The sequence below is a fragment of the Silene latifolia genome, chromosome X (genome assembly GCF_048544455.1).
Source record: "Silene latifolia isolate original U9 population chromosome X, ASM4854445v1, whole genome shotgun sequence".
In the NCBI taxonomy this organism is placed as follows: domain Eukaryota; kingdom Viridiplantae; phylum Streptophyta; class Magnoliopsida; order Caryophyllales; family Caryophyllaceae; genus Silene; species Silene latifolia.
Window position 1 is genome coordinate 315,798,347 of NC_133537.1, and position 20,192 is coordinate 315,818,538.

Below are 20,192 nucleotides of genomic sequence, written 5' to 3' on the forward strand. Positions count from 1 at the left end.
CTGTTTGAAGTCTATGGTATATTGGTATGCATGTTGAAGAAATGATTGTAATTGTATGTTTTATTGTAACTCATTCTTCATCTATATGCACACAGAAACATGAGGACGACAGGAAACAGTTTATTGAACATTATTATTGAGCAAAAGAAGACAATTCTAGGATGGTTATTTAACCAGAAGAATGAGATAAACGCAGAAGCGCAGGACAATAACGCCAAAAACACAGTACTACAACATGAACATTACATGCTACAAATCTTTGAAAAAGTTAATGAGACTGACAGAGCTAACATGGAAGTAGTATGCAAGTGCTGGGAAAGGATGTTTATCTTACACAACGATGGAGTCCGTTTATCAGAGCAATATGAAAGGAGATTATAGACTAGCATTTCATTCGGGGTTAGGACAACTATCAGGGACAATGAAGTGGTTCTGAGAAGGTGCCTTTGCTATTTGACAGACAATTTATTAACAAGGAGGGCATTGCACCTGTTTCAATATTTATTTGCACCTGAGTTAGGAAACCTTATATATGTAGACGGTGAAGAAGAAGATTTTGACTCTATCCCTTCATCAATTTCCCGACCAGTAGTCGAACTTGCTTTTATTCTATTAAATCAATCTGTTTAATGTGCGTTGTACGTGCTACTAATTTTAAATGTCCATTTCTAATATTACAATATCCTGTCATGGTTTTGAATTATTTTCATTTCATATGATATATATTTAATCTCTTCAGAATGTACCTTTGGTACAAATTATGTTATTCATCTAATTAAATTCTAAATGCACATAGTATTATGGTTAATGTTCTTTCAATATATTTACATAGAGTGTTGTTGAATAAGCCAACTAAATAATGACTTGTAATATTTTGTGCTGAAAAATCATACAAAGAAATGTCCCAGCACGTGATTACAATGTACATTACGTTTATTTATAATATCCCTTTCAAATCAAGTAATAATGCATGTAATAATGACATTCTCAAATGACAGTAATAAATTAATCCATGTGAAACGACACCACAGTTCATGTAATTGTGACTGACTATCAAACTGAATTTCATGAAATGACGCAACTGTTGAGGTGTTGAAAAGACACTTAATTAATGTGATTATAAACATTCATTCCCTATACAATACAACACACTTAAATTGCAACTGCTCTTTTTCTTATCTAAAAAACTACTGTATTTACATACTCTGGGGAAAAAAACTATAAAGCAGTTTGAAAGCAAATCTCAATATAAATTCTTGCGTTCACTAGTCTATTGCAAAGGTAATATGGTTAATGTTCCTTTTTTTTTTGCAAAAGAAATTCATGCATTGCATATTATTGGTATGGTTAATGCTAGAACTTTTAGAAAAAAAATAAATTAAAAAATATTTTAAATCACGTTTATGTTTAACAGGTGCATAATGAGTACCATTACCAACGTGAAAATAATGCCAGAAATTGAGCAAAAATTCGCTGACACAGAGTTTGATCTCAACAAAATGACACGCGAAAGAGATTCACTTGAACAAGATCTTATTGAGGTGCTTGGTAAGAACTAAGCATTAGAAGAACATGAAGAAGAATTGTATGACAGGCTGGTCAATTATGAACCAAATGCGAAGTCATTACAAGAAAGGCTGGACGTTGCAGAAGCACAAATGAAATTCATCACGGCCGACCGAGACAGCATTGCCGGCAAGTTGAAGCAAATAAACAAAAGTAATACACAGAGGCTAAAATGGACTGTCAATTCCTCTCTGGCGTTAGAGCTTTAAGAGAGTTTTATGCTCTTGTCCACGGTCCGAATCTTGAAAATTTGGCAGCAGTGGTCAAGGCTATGAAACTAAAGGACGGTTACAAGAAACGTCTTAGGGACGAATTGCTCGGGGGTGAGAGAAGTGTTCAGGGCTCTGTTTGCCGTCGACCAAGAAGGGAATAATAACTTTGATGTTAATTTATTTAGAATTATATTACTGTCGATAAATTAAGAAACATTTGCTGTTTATTTCGTATTTGTAGAAATGTATTTGCAGTTTATTTGGAATGTCCATTTGAATCAAGTTTCAGATTCAAATCACATGAGCAATGTCAAATAAATTTAAACATTTTTCATCTTCCCAAGACGATTTCTGTTTGAGAGTTTGAGAATGGGTAAATCCTTAATCATGATGTGTAAATAGAGAGCAATACTGTGATGTACTTTAGCTGGTATGATAATGGGCAAATGTGTATGTTGAGTGGGGGTGAATGAGGGTCCATCATCATGAGCAGATAGAGAACGAAACCAAAGTATCCCTTTAACGTTTTAACAATGTCCATAGTATTATATTATAATGTACCTAAGTTTGGTAAAGCACATTTATCCCTATTATGCATTTATAATAGTTTAGGATTCACAAATCCCCTAATTAGGTTTTAGGGTTGGATTAGCATACTCCACATTTTATACATCTGTAATATGCTTTGGCAAGAAATATTAATGAAGATTATTAATGAAGTGTATTATGTCCTTTCAGAAGAACCCTAATGTTAATTGCGCGAAAATCTTATGTACCACTTTATAAAAGTGATGACTTTAGAAAGGGTTCACAATACCCTTTTTTAAGGGTTGTGTTTTTCTTACCCTCGTTCATCCTTAGAATAAGTGAAAGGATTTAGGGTTAGATTAGGCGGCTCCGTGGTAGCAGGCTGCCTAATCTAACCCTAAACCCTTTTCCGTCCTAATTTTAGGATACCTGGCCCACTAGTTTTAATCTCGTCCCCAAAAAGGGTTCACTCTGCCCCTCTAGAGTGTCTTTTGGTCTTGCGGCCTTTCGAATGGGAAATAGAGGAAAGGGTTTAGCGTTTGATTAGGCAGCTCAGCAGCGGTAGCGGGCTACGTAATCCAACCCTAAACCCTTTCCCGTCCTAGCTTTAGGATACTCGACCCCTAGTTTTAATCCCGTCCTCGAAAAGGGTTCACTCTGCCGCTATAGGGTATCTTTTGGTCTTGCGGTCGTTCGAATGAGAAGTAAGGGAAAGGGTTTAGGGTTGGATTAGGCGGCATCGTGGTATCGGGCTGCCTTATCAAACCCTAAACCCTTTCCCGTCCTAATTTTAGGATACCCGGCCCCTAGTTTTAGTCTCATCTCCAAAAAGGGTTCACTCTCCCCCTCTAGGGTGTCTTTTGGTCTTGCGGCCGTTCGAATGAAAAATAAGGGAAATAGTATAGGGTTGGATTAGGCGGCTCCGCGGTAGCGGGCTGTCTAATCCAACCCTAAACCCTTTCCTGCCCTAATTTTAGGATACCCGACTCCCTAATTTTAATCTTGTCCCAAAAAAAATTCACTCTGCCCCTCTAGGGTGTCTTGTGGTCTTGCAGTCGTTCGAATGGGAAAGGGTTGACAATATCCTTTTTTGAAGTTTACTGCTATGGACTATATTTGTTAAACTTATGGACATTTAATGAAGACGTAATGTACTTTGACAAGAAATGTTAATCTAGTTTATTATGTATTTTCAGAACAACGTATGTGTACCTTTACTGTAAACGTAATGTATTTTGACAAAAAAAATCCAATAGCAAGTACATGGCTTTAAAAATGTTCTCCTAGTATAACATGGATGTTTATCCTTGAATCAAAAATTGGCATCTTCCGTTTCTTCATTCTCCTCATCCTCATCATCTTCTTCGTTATCAGATTCATCTTCTTCCTCGTCCTCATCTTCATGGTGATATTTGGTAAATATGCCACATATTATTAAGAAACTATTAGATTTTACATGAAGAAAATTGCTACATAAACAACTATATTAATATTCATTTTATGTTATCGTAATGTACATTGCTCGAAGACCTTATGTGTTTACTTAACAAACTAATCTTAGAAGAGTTATTATGTCCTTTCCGAACAACTGTAATGTTCATTGCTCGAAGACCTTATGTCCCAATATAAAAGTGATGATTTTGGAAGGTTATTACTCAAAACGTAATATACTTTAAAAAGAAATCAAAAATATACATACATGTTAGATGATTTGTTTCTTTGCAGGTCCTGGAATTGTGTCCTTGTCGTCCACATGTTTTGCAGTACCTCTTCTCTCTTCCTCTTTTCTTGAGGGCTTTTAATAGTTGTGATTCAATTCTCTTTCCCCTAACCCTACCCTTGTTTTTAGATTTCTTAGGAAGTTAAATTACTAATTTCTCAGGTCTTTTAAAACCAACATACTTTTCCATTTCTTTCATCTTGTCTTTCTTCGTTGCTGGGAAGCTTCTCTTATCAATCATCTCCAATCTAACATCTCTCAGTTTTTCAATCAAAAATTTCATGTCCTCCTCATCATACTCCGCTACGCTGACACAGGAATAAACCTCTTTCCACAACTCGATCGTCAAACTTTTCCGGTCAGAATATAGTTGAGAGACATCTATGGCCTTCCCATCTTTATCAATGACAAGCTTACTCATTGCAGCTTTAATCCATCTTTGCACTATGTACTCTTTTGGTATTTTCTGAAATTTTTTGTTGTATAGAAGCCAAAGGCAGTGCCTGCATAACAAGCTCAGTTTCTGAAACATAGAGCAGGAACAAGTAACATCGTTGTTATCCGGCGAATACGTTATGTTCCATGTCTTGTTCGGCAACTCTGAGTATGTTAAGATAAAAACTTTTGTGTCATCAATATTTTCCCCGTCTTTCAAGCCGCACTGAAACAAAGCTGCAACTAATTCTGTTTGAAAGTCTTTGAAAATGGTGTGTGTGTGTGTGTGTGTGTGTGTGTGTGTGTGTGTGTGTGTGTGTGTGTGTGTGTGTGTGTGTGTGTGTGTGTGTATTTCAGAAGCATGAACTTCGAGGTTCAACTTTGTTTTCAGTGGAATTTGAGAGTGTTTGTTGTCACTGTTCAACTTGGACTGCTTGTGTCTTTGTGCTTCCATTGCACTCTCAAAGCACATCCAAAACTCAATGAGTGTCACCGGACTTAAGAGGAAGCTGTCAAAGAAACTGTTTTCACTTTCAAACCTCGAAATAACCCTCATCAACCCAGACATGAAAACATCTTTGAAATAGGCAGGGATCCACTGTTCCCTAATATCGTACAAATCTGAAAACCACTCGTGTCCTATAAGGTCATAATCAGTCATTATTTGCCCCCATTGTTGTTCCTCAAGCTCAAGTTAGTTGTTCCAAACACACCTGTTAAGTCTCCTCTTAAAATCCCCATCTTGAAACAATTGATAACTGACTTTTTCCCTTAGTTTCTTCATTATGTGTCACATGCATAGTCTGTGCGTTCATTCCTTAAACACTTGTGGGATTACTGACTTCATCGATTTGTCCCGATCAGTTATTATGACTCTTGGTTGGCGCCCTCCTATTGTAATACTCCGTATTTAATAATTATATAATAATAATATTTTATTATATTTAGCGAGTTGGGCTTGAGACGGAATAATAATAATAATAATAGTAATAATAATAATAATGATGATAATAATAATAATAATAATAATAATAATAATAATAATAATAATAATAATAATAATAATAATAATAATAATAATAATAATAATAATAATAATACATAATACATGTATTATACACTCCCACCTACCATTCTACCCTTATATACATATCCCCACTCATACTACCCTATCCTTATCATTTCCACCACACAAATAAGAGAGAAAACGAGGGAAAAGAGAGAGTTTAGAAGAGGAGAAGATTTTGTCTCTCCGCCTCAAGTTCGTAAGGTAAGACCGTCTTATATTAGCCTTTATGTTATTTAGTTTATACCATCGACCCGCCTTGACCCCGACTCACCTTTGGTCGTGGTTGACCACCCAATTGACTGTCGTTGACCATCACATTTATGGCTTTGACCAAGTATTTTGTTGTTTATAGTTGTGGTTATGCGACAGTCTTAAGACGCATTTTTTAACCACCTACAGTGGCTGTCTAGGGTCAACCTTGGGATGGTAGTGTTGAGGGGAGTGAGGAGGTCACAATGGTGGTCTTGGTTGGTGGGTAGGGTGGCTGTGGTGGTCGAAAAATGAGTCTAAAAAGGGGATGTACGGCCTATTTATTGTCGTCTTTGTGTTGCTCGTTGTTGGTGGTTATTGTGGTGGTTGTCATGGTTTTTGGGGGTCAGATCTGGGGGAGATGGCAGGTTGGGGTTGGGTCGTGACCATCGTGGTGGTGGTGGCCCACGGTGAGGGTTGTGGTGGTCGGTTTGAGTAAGGGAATGTCGAGGTTGTTGGTTGTTGATGTAGCCGTGTTTGTTGTGTTGTTGCTGGCCGTGGTGGCTGTCGGCTGTGGCCCACCGTGGTGGTGGTGGCTACGGTGGCGGCAGTAGGTGGTGGGTAGCGGGATTGGTTGAGTTGAGTCGGGTTTTGGGTAGTTGTATAAGACGGGTTTATTTATTGTATACGTATTCAATTAGTATTAGATTAGTATATTTATACGTATTTCTATAAATAGATTAGTATATTTATACGTATTTGTATTATTATTGTATTTTAGGAGATGGGTTTTGTGAGACGGTTTACGAGACGAACCTAGCTTGTGTGACGGATTGCTTATGCGGATATAGTGTGAGGTAGGTTTATCCTACTCAGTTTCATGGTTGCATTTATTTATAAAATGAGTCTTTATCATTTATTTGCATTGAGTGAGTCGTATTGTACGAATTGCTTTTGACGGCTCGACGAGTCAGGATATTTGAGGAACTGGTATCCATGACATGTATATGGTTTGTCATGCATTTCATATTGTGACGGTTGTGATTGTATATGTTGGAGGATTTGTGTTGTTGTTTAGGAGACGTAAGACGGTTCGGAGACCGACTTACGCTTAAGTCGCCTCTTGGAGCTTCCCACTCCAAGAGGGATGTTCACATTAATGGCTTGAGTTACGGAGAGACTCGTGTGGTTGAGACACGACCTTTGACAGGGGATCCGGTTGGCTTCCGGATCCGGTACGTTTGGGCGTGTCCCGGTACCTGTTTATGGTTATCGGTATGTCTGGGTGTTTTCCGGTACCAGTGTGGTTGTCGGTATATCTGGGCGTGTCCCGGTACCTTGGTGGTGGTTATTTGATATGGGTTCATTCATGTTATAGTTATGTTGCATGCTCACACATTCGAGTCGGGTCACACTTTATTTATTTAATGAAACTGATGTTTGTTGTGTCTGTGTAATTGTCACCTATTTTCGGGGTGACCTGTGTCGATCCATATGATATTTCCGATCATATGGGGTTCAGGTAAAGAATAGGTTGTTTGGATAGCACGCGGGAGACGGGACGTCCTTGATGAGTCACGAGACGAGCCTAGTTGGGTAGAAGAGTATAAATGTCATGAGTTGTACTTTTATTCGTTTGTTTACATTTATGTAAATCATTAAACATTACATTAATAAAACGTTCTTTGATTTAAGTTTTGAAATACTACCTCGGGAAACCGAGACTGTAATGCTTCAATTATCTTGGCCGGATAATTGGGGTGTTGCACCCAATGCTTCCAAAAATGTATTGAATAGCCATGTGTAACACTCGAGACCCTCATCAGCTAACAACGCAGCTCCAAATGTTATGCACCTTTTGTGATGATCTACTCCCGTGAAAGACACAAACACCATGTTGTACTTGTTCGTTCCATAAGTAGCATCTGCCGATAACACCTCGCCAAACAGCAAGTAGTTCTTTATGCTTATCACATCTGCCAAAAACACTGCGGCCGGACTGTTGATTTCATCTAGTTGAAAATCAAAGTAGAATGAACTGCGTGTTTCTTTCTTCATAATAAGATTTTCAACGAACATTTGCGCATCATAATCACCAGTGTAGGACTTTATGTCCATGACAAAGTTTTTGAAATCAACCTCAGTAGCACTGACATTATTGTAAGCTCTATACAGCTCCTTCCACCCTCTAAAGGCTTTCACACCGCCTAGTTTTAGCACCTTTACTTTCGTCACAAATTGTTTTTGTATGTCTGTCATTTCTCAGTTTCCTTTCAAGAACATCGTAGATTCTGGCGAAGCGAGAGAATGGTTGTGGGTTTCATCGAATCTGGTAAAAATGCATGTTCCGTTTTCTTGATATGTGAACTGCACCAAGGCATGACATTTGATTCTTGTACTCGGCCTTATACAGGTTTTTTCTGATACATCAGATTGGGCATCAGTAACAGCAATATCAACCCTCTTCTTTTTTCTATCTCTCTTTTCGCCTTGCCTATTGCACAGAACATTCCTTAATACAAAATTGTTTACTGACTGACTGCCTCTAAATATTTTTGTTGTTCCGAGTCTTGTGGTAAACCCATATATTGTACCGTAGTCTTTGTAAAATAACTCTGCTTGTGCTAGTGTTTGGAATACTTGTCCTAGTTTTGGTTTTTTTTTCCTCTGGGCAAAACGGAATATAGCAGGGCACATTTGATGGTATTAGAGTTGTTCTTGGAGTGGTAAAAATGTTATTTGTAGAAGAAGCATTGGTTACATCACTTGTACTCATTGTCTCCTACAATAAAAGTTAGTAAATAAATATCACGAATATTATTCCATCTATAATGCAGAAATCAAATTCTAATATGGTCAATGCAGATTGCTATTCTTTCAAAAGAACATATATTCTGCATAGAATGGTAATAACACAAGCAATTTTATTTCTTACTAATTAAGGCTTATACATGATGTATTCCTGTAGATGTCCATTGTCATGCTTTTAAAGGAACATTTATTATACTGATAATGTTCATTTGTAAATTCATATCTAATCAGCTTTGCATGAAGTATTCATGTGGATTTCTTACTAATTAAGGCTTATACATGATGTATTCCTGCAGATGTCCATTTGCATGCTTTTAAAGGAACATTTATTACAGTGACAACGTTCATTTGTAAAATTATTCATATCTAATCAGCTTTGCATGAAGTATTCATGTGGATTTATTACTAATTAAGGCTTATACATGATGTATTCCTACAGATGTGCAGTTTCATGCTTTTAAAGGAACATTTATTACACTGATAATGTTCATTTGTAAAATTATTCATATCTAATCAGCTTTGCGTGAAGTATTCACGTGGATTTTGATTTAGCTTATATAAAATGGATTGAATGTTTGATACAAAGTAGTAAACAAAGAAATAAACCATATAATAATACTTCATTAATATTAAGAATATTTACAAAAGCCATTTTAGGCTTTTAAAACCACAAAGCCATTTAAGGCTTTCAAAGGACAAAAGCCAATTTAAAGCTTCCAAAACAAGATAACGGAGAAAAAAAAACATAACATAATAGAAAATAAACATTACAACAGAAAATAATATTAATATATGGGAAATTAATCTATCAGTCAGAGTCATAATAGCCCTCACTGCCAGACTTATCATCATACAATCTATAATTTGTTTTTTGTTGTTGTTGTTGTTGTCGTTTATGATGAGCAATTTTTTTCTTTTTTAGTGGAATAATTTCTGCAAAGACAATATCTTTCCACCAATCTCCCTTCCCTTGTGAGACTAAGTACTCCCCTATAATTTTCAGCAACCAACTGTTGCTGATAATCAATGTCCCCTTTTGTTGTGTTGGTTCCTAAAAGAAACCAAGAAGACCAAGACTTGCAGGCCTCGACCATATTCTTTTTCTCTGGTTTCTCTAATCTATCAAAGATAAGAGAAACAGAGTGTGGGTTTCCTAGAAAAGGATGAGGAGTGACTGTGTCTTATGGTTCAGACATCTCAATAGCATTATCAGCAGAACTTTCAATCCATTTACCAGAAAACTGGCCTTTTTTCCACTCATTGTATTTGTTGATGAATTCATTTTTGTCATTATGATTTTTATAGTATGGTGTACAGCAAAGAGACAGAGACATTTTTCTTATTGAAGATTAGAGTGTTTTATTGGAGAGAATGATGAAGAAGTAAGGATTGCATGTAAGGTTATTGTTCTACTCGTTTATTTATATAGTGGATTAGAGGTGTAGAAGTAATTAATTGTTTCAACAGTTGTGTCATTTCACCACAAACACAAGTTTGAAGATTAATGTGCATTATCTGTAGTCATAATGTGCATGTAATAATAATAATAATAATAATAATAATAATAATAATAATAATAATAATAATAATAATAATAATAATAATAATAATAATAATAATAATAATAATAATAATAATAATAATAATAATAATAATAATAATAATAATAATAATAATAATAATAATAATAATAATAATAATAATAATAATAATAATAATAATAATAATAATATATTATATTATAATAATAAAAAATATAATATAATATAATTTTTTATTATATTATATAATATAATATATTTCCTCAAAAAAATATAATATAATAATAAAAAATTGAGTGATTAATATAATTTTAACTTTCCCCAAAACAATAATAAAAATATAAATATAGATATAAATATAAGTATAACAGCTCAAACATACGTCGTATTAATCGTTGCAATGTGCGATCAGGCTGTGCTCTATGGGACCTTATACCTGGCAACAATTGTGACCAAGGTGTCTGCACCTATTGTGCTTCTTATGGCGATGGTACCACCTCAATGGGATTTCTTTGTCGTGAGAGTATCTCCTTAATCAATAAAACAATCATATTGAGTATTGACTTTTACAATGAAAGTTATTCGACTCCTTTGTCATGCTTCTAGGGCATTGCAGGGTTCAGAAATGGCATAGTGGCAGTGTCGTACCAACTTGGAAAAACAAGATAGTATTTTTTTTGCCTATTAATGCTTCTATGGATGGATCCTTTCTGATGGATGATGTGTCTCAATTTCCAGGAGAGTATAAAAGTGCTCATTTATATATACACAATGAGTATTACATGAACTTCAGCAACATTTTTGTGCAAGGCTTCGGCAACATAATTTGGGGTCATGACATCTAAATGATAGTGGTTGACACAGGTACAACCTTACACACCTGCGACACTCACTCTTGATCAACGTTCTCTACTCCGTTGAGAGAGTAGTTGAACAAAAGTACAATGCGTAGCCTACACCATCACCATTTACCGACCTCGGTTTCAATTCAAGTTGGGAAGCATATATCAACATTACAAACCCCGGGTCCTTATGGATTAGGCATAATGGTGTGTATTGGTTGGCATTCCTAAGAAGTTATATGTTAGTAAACATATTAGGAAGCCGTCATATCAGGGGTTATATGGTTGTTTATGATACGAGTGATGCAAATAACATGTTTCTTAGTATCTCATCTTTCCCACTTAATGATGCTCACGAAGCTAAAGCCTGCCTTCCTCCTGTTATTTAAAAGTTCATTAATAATTAGTGAAATCTAGTATTAGGTAAGAAACAAAATGAATGAAACTTACAATTTATTACTTCTAAATCTTTTATAGTAGCAATGTTTGATCAACTTGAATGTATATGCATCATAGTCAATTGTCTACTAATTAAACATAACTAATTTATTAGGAATGTTAATAGTCAGTATTAGATGAGTTATGATATAATAAATTATCATAACTGATGGATAATAATATGTAATTATGTATTGGTGATGACTCTTAATTGCTCACTAACTTCGCATATATACCTCTCTTTGAGTAACAGAATGACAAGCATTTGCATGATAATATCAACGCCTCCCAAATCTAACAACTACCGAGTATTTCGTACTTGCTAAGGTAAACTAAAGCGATCAACTCCATAAAGGTAAATATGGACTGAAATCAATGAGTAGATCATATTAACCAATCATTAACAATAACAAAATTGAATTTACCAAAAGTATAACTGTAGAATAAAGAATACAATATTCTTTGCTGGGAGGTGATACAATGATATTACCCCGATGTTTCAATGACATTATCCGAACAAATTACGAGCTAGTAACTCCAGCATAGTCCCTTAATGTAACACCCCTTCGTACCCGATCAAGGTAATCGGGAATGTCACAATCTCGGTTTCCCGAGGCAGTGAATCGGAATTACAATTAAGTAACATTTATTAAAATACATTTTTGGTGAATTACATAAATGAATTATACAATACAAAATGTCTCAACTAATACAATCATCTAGTGAAATCTACATCTACTATCCATGGATACTCGACACAACTCCAAAGTCCGCAGCTCAGCCCGTGAGCCGCTCAATACCAATTCCAAACCTGTGCTCAAATTGCTCCTCATATGATCAAAAATATCACATGGTTCATCACATGCCACCCCAATTAAAGTAGGCGACAGTTACACACAACCAACACATGTTAGTTTCAATAATACGAACACTCACGAGATAACATGTAAATAAATGCAACGCAATGCAAGAGTATATCATACGGTCTCCATAACCAGCTCATCGGTACCGGGGACACGCCCAGGGTACCAAACAACCCGGTGATCGACAACATCACAACACTGCCACCAAACTGCCGGACCGCAGCCCGTAAAACAGGTACTTGGAACACGTCCGTGGTATCGAACCCAGGCGCTAACTGGACCCCTGTTAGACGTTGTGACACCACACGAGCCCCTTCATAATCAAGCCATTAACGTGCACATCCCTCTTGAAATAGGAAACCCCAAGAGGCGACCCAAGCATAAGACTGCTTCCCGAATCGCCTTACGTCTCCTTAACAACCGTATACACAACATCAACTCCGCCAATAACAACCAACATCCTCCACATACACCAATCATCACATATATCACAATATACAATACAATATGCCAAAAATGCAACCATCACATGGAATATGAATCTCAAACATGTCAGGGACACATGTACCAACAATTACCCATCCTCATGTTATAATGCATTCCCACCAACAATATGAGACTAACAACAATTTCCCTCTTTCATGTTATAGTGCAAATTAAATCTAATGATAATATGAGACCACACTAATTACCCATTATCATGCTAAGATAAAATCCTAACAACAAGATGAAGCCAACAACAATTATATAGGACTAACATAACCAAGAATGACATATGCAAACATATGAGTAAGCATCCATGCTACCAAAAACGAGTATGAAAATCCTACCTTTTATCAATCCAGCAAATATCACAACCAAGCACAACAATCCTTCTCTAAGAAGTTTCATCCTACAATTAATCAAGTAATATTTATCTCAAACATGTCCTACAACAATAATAATATTAGTAAACCCATAATTAAACCATATAATTATCCAAAACCCTAAATAAATCCCCATAAGACACAACCCCCAATTTCTAAGGCTCCTACTAAGACTTAACATGAGTAAAAAGAATAAATAACAACTTACAAATGTAAAGAAATGAGAAAGGGTGGATCTTGAGCACAAATCTTCAAGATAAGGTGAGATCTCAAATGGATAAGGTTTGAAGGATGTTTTAGAGAGGTTTTGTGGTGGAGAAGGAGATGGTAGGCGTTTAGAGTTGTAAGATGAAGAAAAAAGTTGAAAAGGGGGGGGGGGGGGTATTTATATCGAGGTCGGGGGGTATTTATATCGAGGCCCAATAACACGAAGCCCATCACGTGAAACTGGGTCTGAACCCGTACACTCGATCGAGTGTACGAAGGCACTCGGTTGAGTGCACTAGCCACTCGGCCGAGTGACACCTAAACAAAAAGTTGGGTTGAGCCCAGAAGACACTCAGTCCACTCACTCAGTCGAGTAAGGGCCACTCAGTAGAGTGAGGGCCACTCGGTCGAGTACTTTGCTCTATTCGGCCGAGTGCACAACTAGAAATTAAGGGTATTATGGTGATCTGCCCCCTTAATATGAACTTCGTCCCCAAAGTTCACACTCGACTCTCATAAGACACCTCCGACCTTACTCTCCTCTTACAATGTCAAGCAACATTATCACAAAAAAAAGGTTTTGACAACTCATAGCACCACTCAACGGACAAGGTCAACCTCACACGTGACTCACACTACCGCCATACCCTTAGTACTACCTATCAAGCTCCATAACACCAATACTAATAATCCACTAATCCAACACCGACTCCCAAGCATTCCACATCATGCATTCTCCAATACCGACCAATAGTCGCACTAACACCCCAATACAAATGTCATTCACCAAGCAAGTACACCTACCAAATGAAATGTTACATTTTTCCCTCCTTAAAATGAACTTCGTCCCCGAAGTTCGCTCACACTCAACACCATCAAAACCCGCACCCACTCAACACCCTCAATACTATCACGATTATACACAACTAGAACTTTACCTTATGATTCCATTCCTTCCATATAAGTAGTACCACAAGTGCCCCAAATAATACTCCAAAAGATATGTATTTGTCATATTTTTTATTTATTTATGTTTTAGAAATACTGTAAATAATAACATGCGGTATATTATTAGGCTATTGACATGTGTCATAGTATTAGGCTGGTGGCTTCACCTTTAGTATATAATACTAGTATTGTTGCTCAGCCCCGCCCGGGTACCTCTATTTAGCATTAAAATTTATTTTTAATTAAATAAAACTACTTTAAATTTGCATAACTCATAAATTTCATTAATATATTTTTCTACGACGTATCTTAAATTTACGATGAAATAAATTATGAGACAAATTCACTACTCCCGCTATTAATATTTTACTTAAATCGATTGGCTAACTAATTATTCATATATACTTTCTTTTGTTATTAGTAGGACCAATTGATGAAAACACCCTTTAATGTTGCACTTTTTAAAACTTAATACCTTATGAAAAGGTTTTTAAAACTTAATACCTTAATGTCCACTTCATTCACATTTTGGTACCTTAAGTGGATTTAGGCCCAAAAAAATGTGAAATACTGCCGAAATTGAATCAATCGTGACTTGTTGTTATAAGAGGGAAGGGAAGAAGTTGAAAATGTGAACGGGGTGCATCATAAATACGTCGTTATGTCTTTAAAAAATGGCCGGAATATTCCATTTTTTTTGGCTTAAATCCACTTAAGGTACCAAAATGTGAATGAAATGCACATTAAGGTATTAAGTTTTAAAAAACTTTTCATAAGGTGTTAAGTTTTAAAAAGTGCAACATTAAAAGGTGTTTTCATCAATTGATCCTTAGTTGTATTGTGTAACACCCCCATTTATTTAAGAGCCTTAACTAGGCATTCCTAGATAAATGTGAGTGTTATCATCCCAATTTCCTGAGTCACTGATTACAAAGACAAACGAAACCAAAGTACTTTAAATAATTTAAATGAATAATGGTCTTATTACAACTTATCCAAACTGAATAACTGAAAAGTAATTAAATACATCTCGCAGCGGAATTAAATAAAATGAATAACAGAAATAGTAAGTGTCTGAAACTAAGTGATCTAGACTACTAGGTAATGTCGTCTAAGTCCTCATGCAACCCCATGCTCCCGAGTCAGCTAACTCAAGTACCTGTTATTTAATCTACTCCCCAATTAAATAGAAATATTAATTGGTTCACCACATTACGCCATCAATTAAAGCAGACATCATTTTATTTTGACACAACAAACACACGTCAACCAAAAGGTCGAGTAAGACAAATAAACAACAGCTATAAGATGAAACAATAATATGCATGATATGCAAATGCAATGCGGCTACGCTTATCACCCGAAACACCCGTTCATCCCGCCGGCCCATGGTCTGGGGAAACCCTCAACTCGAAGTTGAGTCAACCAGGATAAACCTGAGGACACCAGAGATAAGTCTGCAGAACCAGCCTGGGCCTTAAACCTGAATAAAACTGAGGACACCAGAGATAAGCTTGTAGCAGCAACCTGGGGCCTTACTTACACAATATCACCCAGAGACAAGTCAACAGCACCAGCCTGGGACTTAATCACAATAACCGATAACCAAATACAAATGTTATGTCAATGTATGCAATAACGATAATAATCCACATGATATAATCCACGATAATAATCCAGCCAAAGGCTACAATACAACAAATCACACGTGCTAAATTAACATAAGTACAATAAAGCAATCAGTTGAGTAGTTATCCTACCTTTAAGGCCCTGTTCTTTCTGGCTTATTTTCATTTCGATTCATTGATTGATTGATTGATTAAATTTCGGCCCACTAGTTCAAAGACATTTCATTTCTACTTATCTTAAACTTATAGATTTTATTAATATTTTAATATTTATTTTTTATTATTATTATTATATTAAAAAATTTATATCAATATTATTAATATTTTTATTAATTAATTAATCATCACAATTATTATTATTATAATGAATATTGTGATTACTCCCATCAATAATATCGATATTAATATAAATAATACAATTACTAATACTTTTATTAATATGAATATGAATATTAATTAATTATAAAATTATTAATAACATTGCTATTATTAATTTTAATAAACTAATATTATTATTAAAAATATTACTATTATTACCTTTATTATAAATACGTTTTTTTTTTCAAATATGAACTTTATTTTTTCACATACATTATTCTTAAACATTCCATTTAGTACCCTTTTTTACCTAAAACCCAACCAAATGAACTCTTAAATCATCATTTTTCCTAGAAGTTATTCTAATTGCTCAAATGACTCAAAATATTGATTCCAATTTAATAATTAATAAAGTATTTTACCTTTTTATCAATTATTAATATTATTTGTTGATTTTTAATTAATCATTCAAAATTTGTTTGTTTGTTAAAGATAAAATGAGGATTTGTTAACTTTTATTTATTTAATTAATTAAATTAGGATTGATGGTGGTTCTTGGTGGCTACCTAATCACTCAAATTAGTATGATACTTACACGAGCTAGGCTTTGAACAACAATTTGGCAAATTGGTGCTCCATTATTCCATCTAATTAGGATAGAATGTGGTTTGTAGTAGCTACCTAAATACTCAAATTAGTATAATTATTAGTATATATATTATTAGTAGTAATCTTCTTCTTCTTCTTCTTCTTCTTATAATAATAGTAGTAGTAGTAGTAGTAGTAGTAGTAGTAGTAGTAGTAGTAGTAGTAGTAGTAGTAGTAGTAGTAGTAGTAGTAGTAGTATTAATGTAATATTAATAAATATAATAATAATAATAAGAATAAGAATAATGATAATACTATTATTATTATTATTATTATTATTTTTTTAAACCGCAAACTTTTATTATCCAAACAAAAGTTTACAAGAAATTAGTGGGCAGCCGAGATACAATCTGGGCTCCCACCCCCTTAGCAATAGCAAAGCTAAGTCTAGTAAAAATGTAAGCGGTCGCGCAAGCCCCTGCATCCTGAGAAACAGAGAATTTCTGGATCCGCTTGAGTAAAGCCACAACATCTGTATCCAGCTCTCCCAACGAAGAGAAAGAGAAGGGTGGAAAACCATAACCATCCGTCATGCACAAATCTCGGTACTTGGCACACTTTCGCTGAGTAGCATCAACAACAACCCGACCCGGCACAAAATCGGACAACCCAGTCTGAGACAAGGGGGAAGACCCCGTCAGATCGACACACACATCACGCCCCCTGTCCCATGAATAAAGAATCAGATCCGTCGGACGAAGGGAGCTACCATGTCCATCGACCAAACCGATATCAACCTCCCTACCAGCGGAGATCCCCGACCTGTAGCAGATGTCCAATAAGGTGTCGCGAACAAGGTTGTTGTTATTATTATTATTATTATTATTATTATTATTATTATTATTATTATTATTATTATTATTATTATTATTATTATTATTATTATTATTATTATTATTATTATTATTATTATTATTATTATTATTATTATTATTATCATTATTATTATTATTATTATTGTTATTGTTATTGTTATTATTATTGTTATTGTTATTATTATTGTTGTTATTGTTGTTATTGTTATTGTTGTTGTTCTTATTGTTGTTGTTGTTGTTGTTGTTGTTGTTGTTGTTGTTGTTGTTGTTGTTGTTGTTGTTGTTGTTGTTGTTGTTGTTATTGTTGTTATTATTATTATTGTTGTTAATATTATTATTATTATTATTATTATTATTGTTGTTGTTGTTGTTGTTGTTGTTATTATTATTATTATTATTATTATTATTATTATTATTGTTATTATTATTATTGTTATTACTGCTGTTGTTGTTGTTGTTGTTGTTGTTGTTGTTGTTGTTGTTGTTGTTGTTGTTGTTGTTGTTGTTGTTGTTGTTGTTGTTGTTGTTGTTGTTGTTGTTGTTGTTGTTGTTGTTGTTGTTGTTGGTGTTATTATTATTATTATTATTATTATTATTATTATTATTATTATTATTATTATTATTATTATTATTATTATTATTATTATTATTATTATTATTATTATAAAAGGATGCGCGCAGCTTTCATTAAAAGAAAAATAAAAGTTTACATGAAATTGGTGGGGAGCCAAGAGACAATCTTGGCTCCCATACCCTTAGCAACAGCAAAGCTAAGTCTAGTAAAAATGTAAGCGGCCACCCGAGCCCCCGCATCCAGAGATACCGAGAATTTCTGGATCCGCTTGAGCAAGGCAACAGCATCCGAACCCAGCTCCCCAAGTGATGAGAAAGAGAAGGGAAGGAAACCATAACTCGCTGTCGCACACAAATCCCCGTACTTAACACAATTACGCTGAGCAGCATCAGCAACAACCCGGTCAGGCACAAAATCCGTCACCTCAGTCTGAGTCAAAGGAGAAAACCCTGTCAAGTCAACGCAGACATCACGCCCTCTATCCCAAGAATAAAGCAGCAAATCCGGAGGACGAAGAGAACCGCCATGCCCGTCAACCAAACCGATATCAACCTCCTTTCCCGCTGAAATACCAGATCTATAGCAGATGTCGAAAAGGGTGTCACGGACGAGGTTATGTCGATGTTTAACGCCCACAGTACCAGTACAAGAAACAACGTGGTCCCCAAAAACATCATCAGCAAAAACCCGAGAGCAAGCAGGACAGGGCCGAGATACCGTGAATAACGGAACACCCAGACGATATCCAAGCACACTACGGTAAGTCCTCCCGTTCATAGTCTGACCCAACCCCGAGATAGGAACCGCACGCAACCAATCAGAGGAGTGGGAACCCTGCTGAGACTGCCACAAAGCAAGCTGGCGTGGTGTCAAAGAGAAAACAGACTCCGAGGCAGCAGCAACCGTCGCGAAATAAATGTCTGCCAATTTCTTCATAAGTTTGGGGGCAGCAATTTCACTAGGGGAACCAGCCACATCATTATTATTATTATTATTATTATTATTATTATTATTATTATTATTATTATTATTATTATTATTATTATTATTATTATTATTATTATTATTATTATTATTATTATTATTATTATTATTATTATTATTATTATTATTATTATTATTATTATTATTATTATTATTATTATTATTATTATTATTATTATTATTATTATTATTATTATTATTATTATTATTATTATTATTATTATTATTATTATTATTATTACTACTACTACTACTACTACTACTATTACTATTACTACTACTATTACTATTACTATTATTACTATTACTATTATTACTATTATTACTATTGTTGTTGTTGTTGTTGTTGTTGTTATTGTTGTTATTGTTATTATTATTGTTATTATTATTATTATTAATATTGTTGTTGTTGTTGTTGTTGTTGTTGTTGTTGTTGTTGTTGTTGTTGTTGTTGTTGTTGTTGTTGTTGTTGTTGTTGTTGTTGTTGTTGTTGTTGTTACTATTATTATTATTACTATTATTATTATTATTATTTTTATGGAAGGATCATAGACTTTCATAAATAAGAAAATAAAAGTTTACATGAAATTGGTGGGGAGCCGAGAGACAATCAGGGCTCCCACACCCTTAGCAAAAGAAAGCTAAATCTAGTAAAAATGTAAGTGACTACCCGAGCCCCCGCATCCTGAGATACCGAGAATTTCTGGATCCGCTTGAGCAAGGCAACAGCATTCGACCCCAGCTCCCCAAGTGAAGAGAAAGAGAAGGGAAGGAAACCATAACCAGCTGCCGCATACAAATCCCCATACCTAGCACACTTACGCTGAGCAGCATCAGCGACAACCCGGACGGGCACAAAATCCATCATCCCAGTCTGAGTCAAAGGAGAAGACCCTGTCAAGTCAACGCACACAGTTCAGCTCCAATCAGTTCAGAGTACAAAATCCATTATTATTATTATTATTATTATTATTATTATTATTATTATTA

General features: G+C 35.0%; 2 protein-coding genes across 2 annotated transcripts; both read right to left on the bottom strand.

Moving 5' to 3' along the window:
* Nucleotides 1-4,168: 4,168 nt before the first annotated feature.
* On the bottom strand, nt 4,169-5,122 carry LOC141620587 (protein FAR-RED IMPAIRED RESPONSE 1-like). Its single transcript, XM_074437419.1, has 2 exons — nt 4,829-5,122; nt 4,169-4,687 (listed from the first exon to the last, which is right to left on the bottom strand). The coding sequence occupies exons 1-2, from the start codon at nt 5,120-5,122 to the stop codon at nt 4,169-4,171; spliced, it is 813 nt and encodes a 270-aa protein (XP_074293520.1).
* Nucleotides 5,123-7,453: 2,331 nt separating this feature from the next.
* Nucleotides 7,454-7,978, bottom strand: LOC141620588 (protein FAR1-RELATED SEQUENCE 5-like). Its single transcript, XM_074437420.1, has one exon. It carries the CDS (start codon nt 7,976-7,978, stop codon nt 7,454-7,456), a length of 525 nt encoding a protein of 174 aa, XP_074293521.1.
* Nucleotides 7,979-20,192: the final 12,214 nt, after the last annotated feature.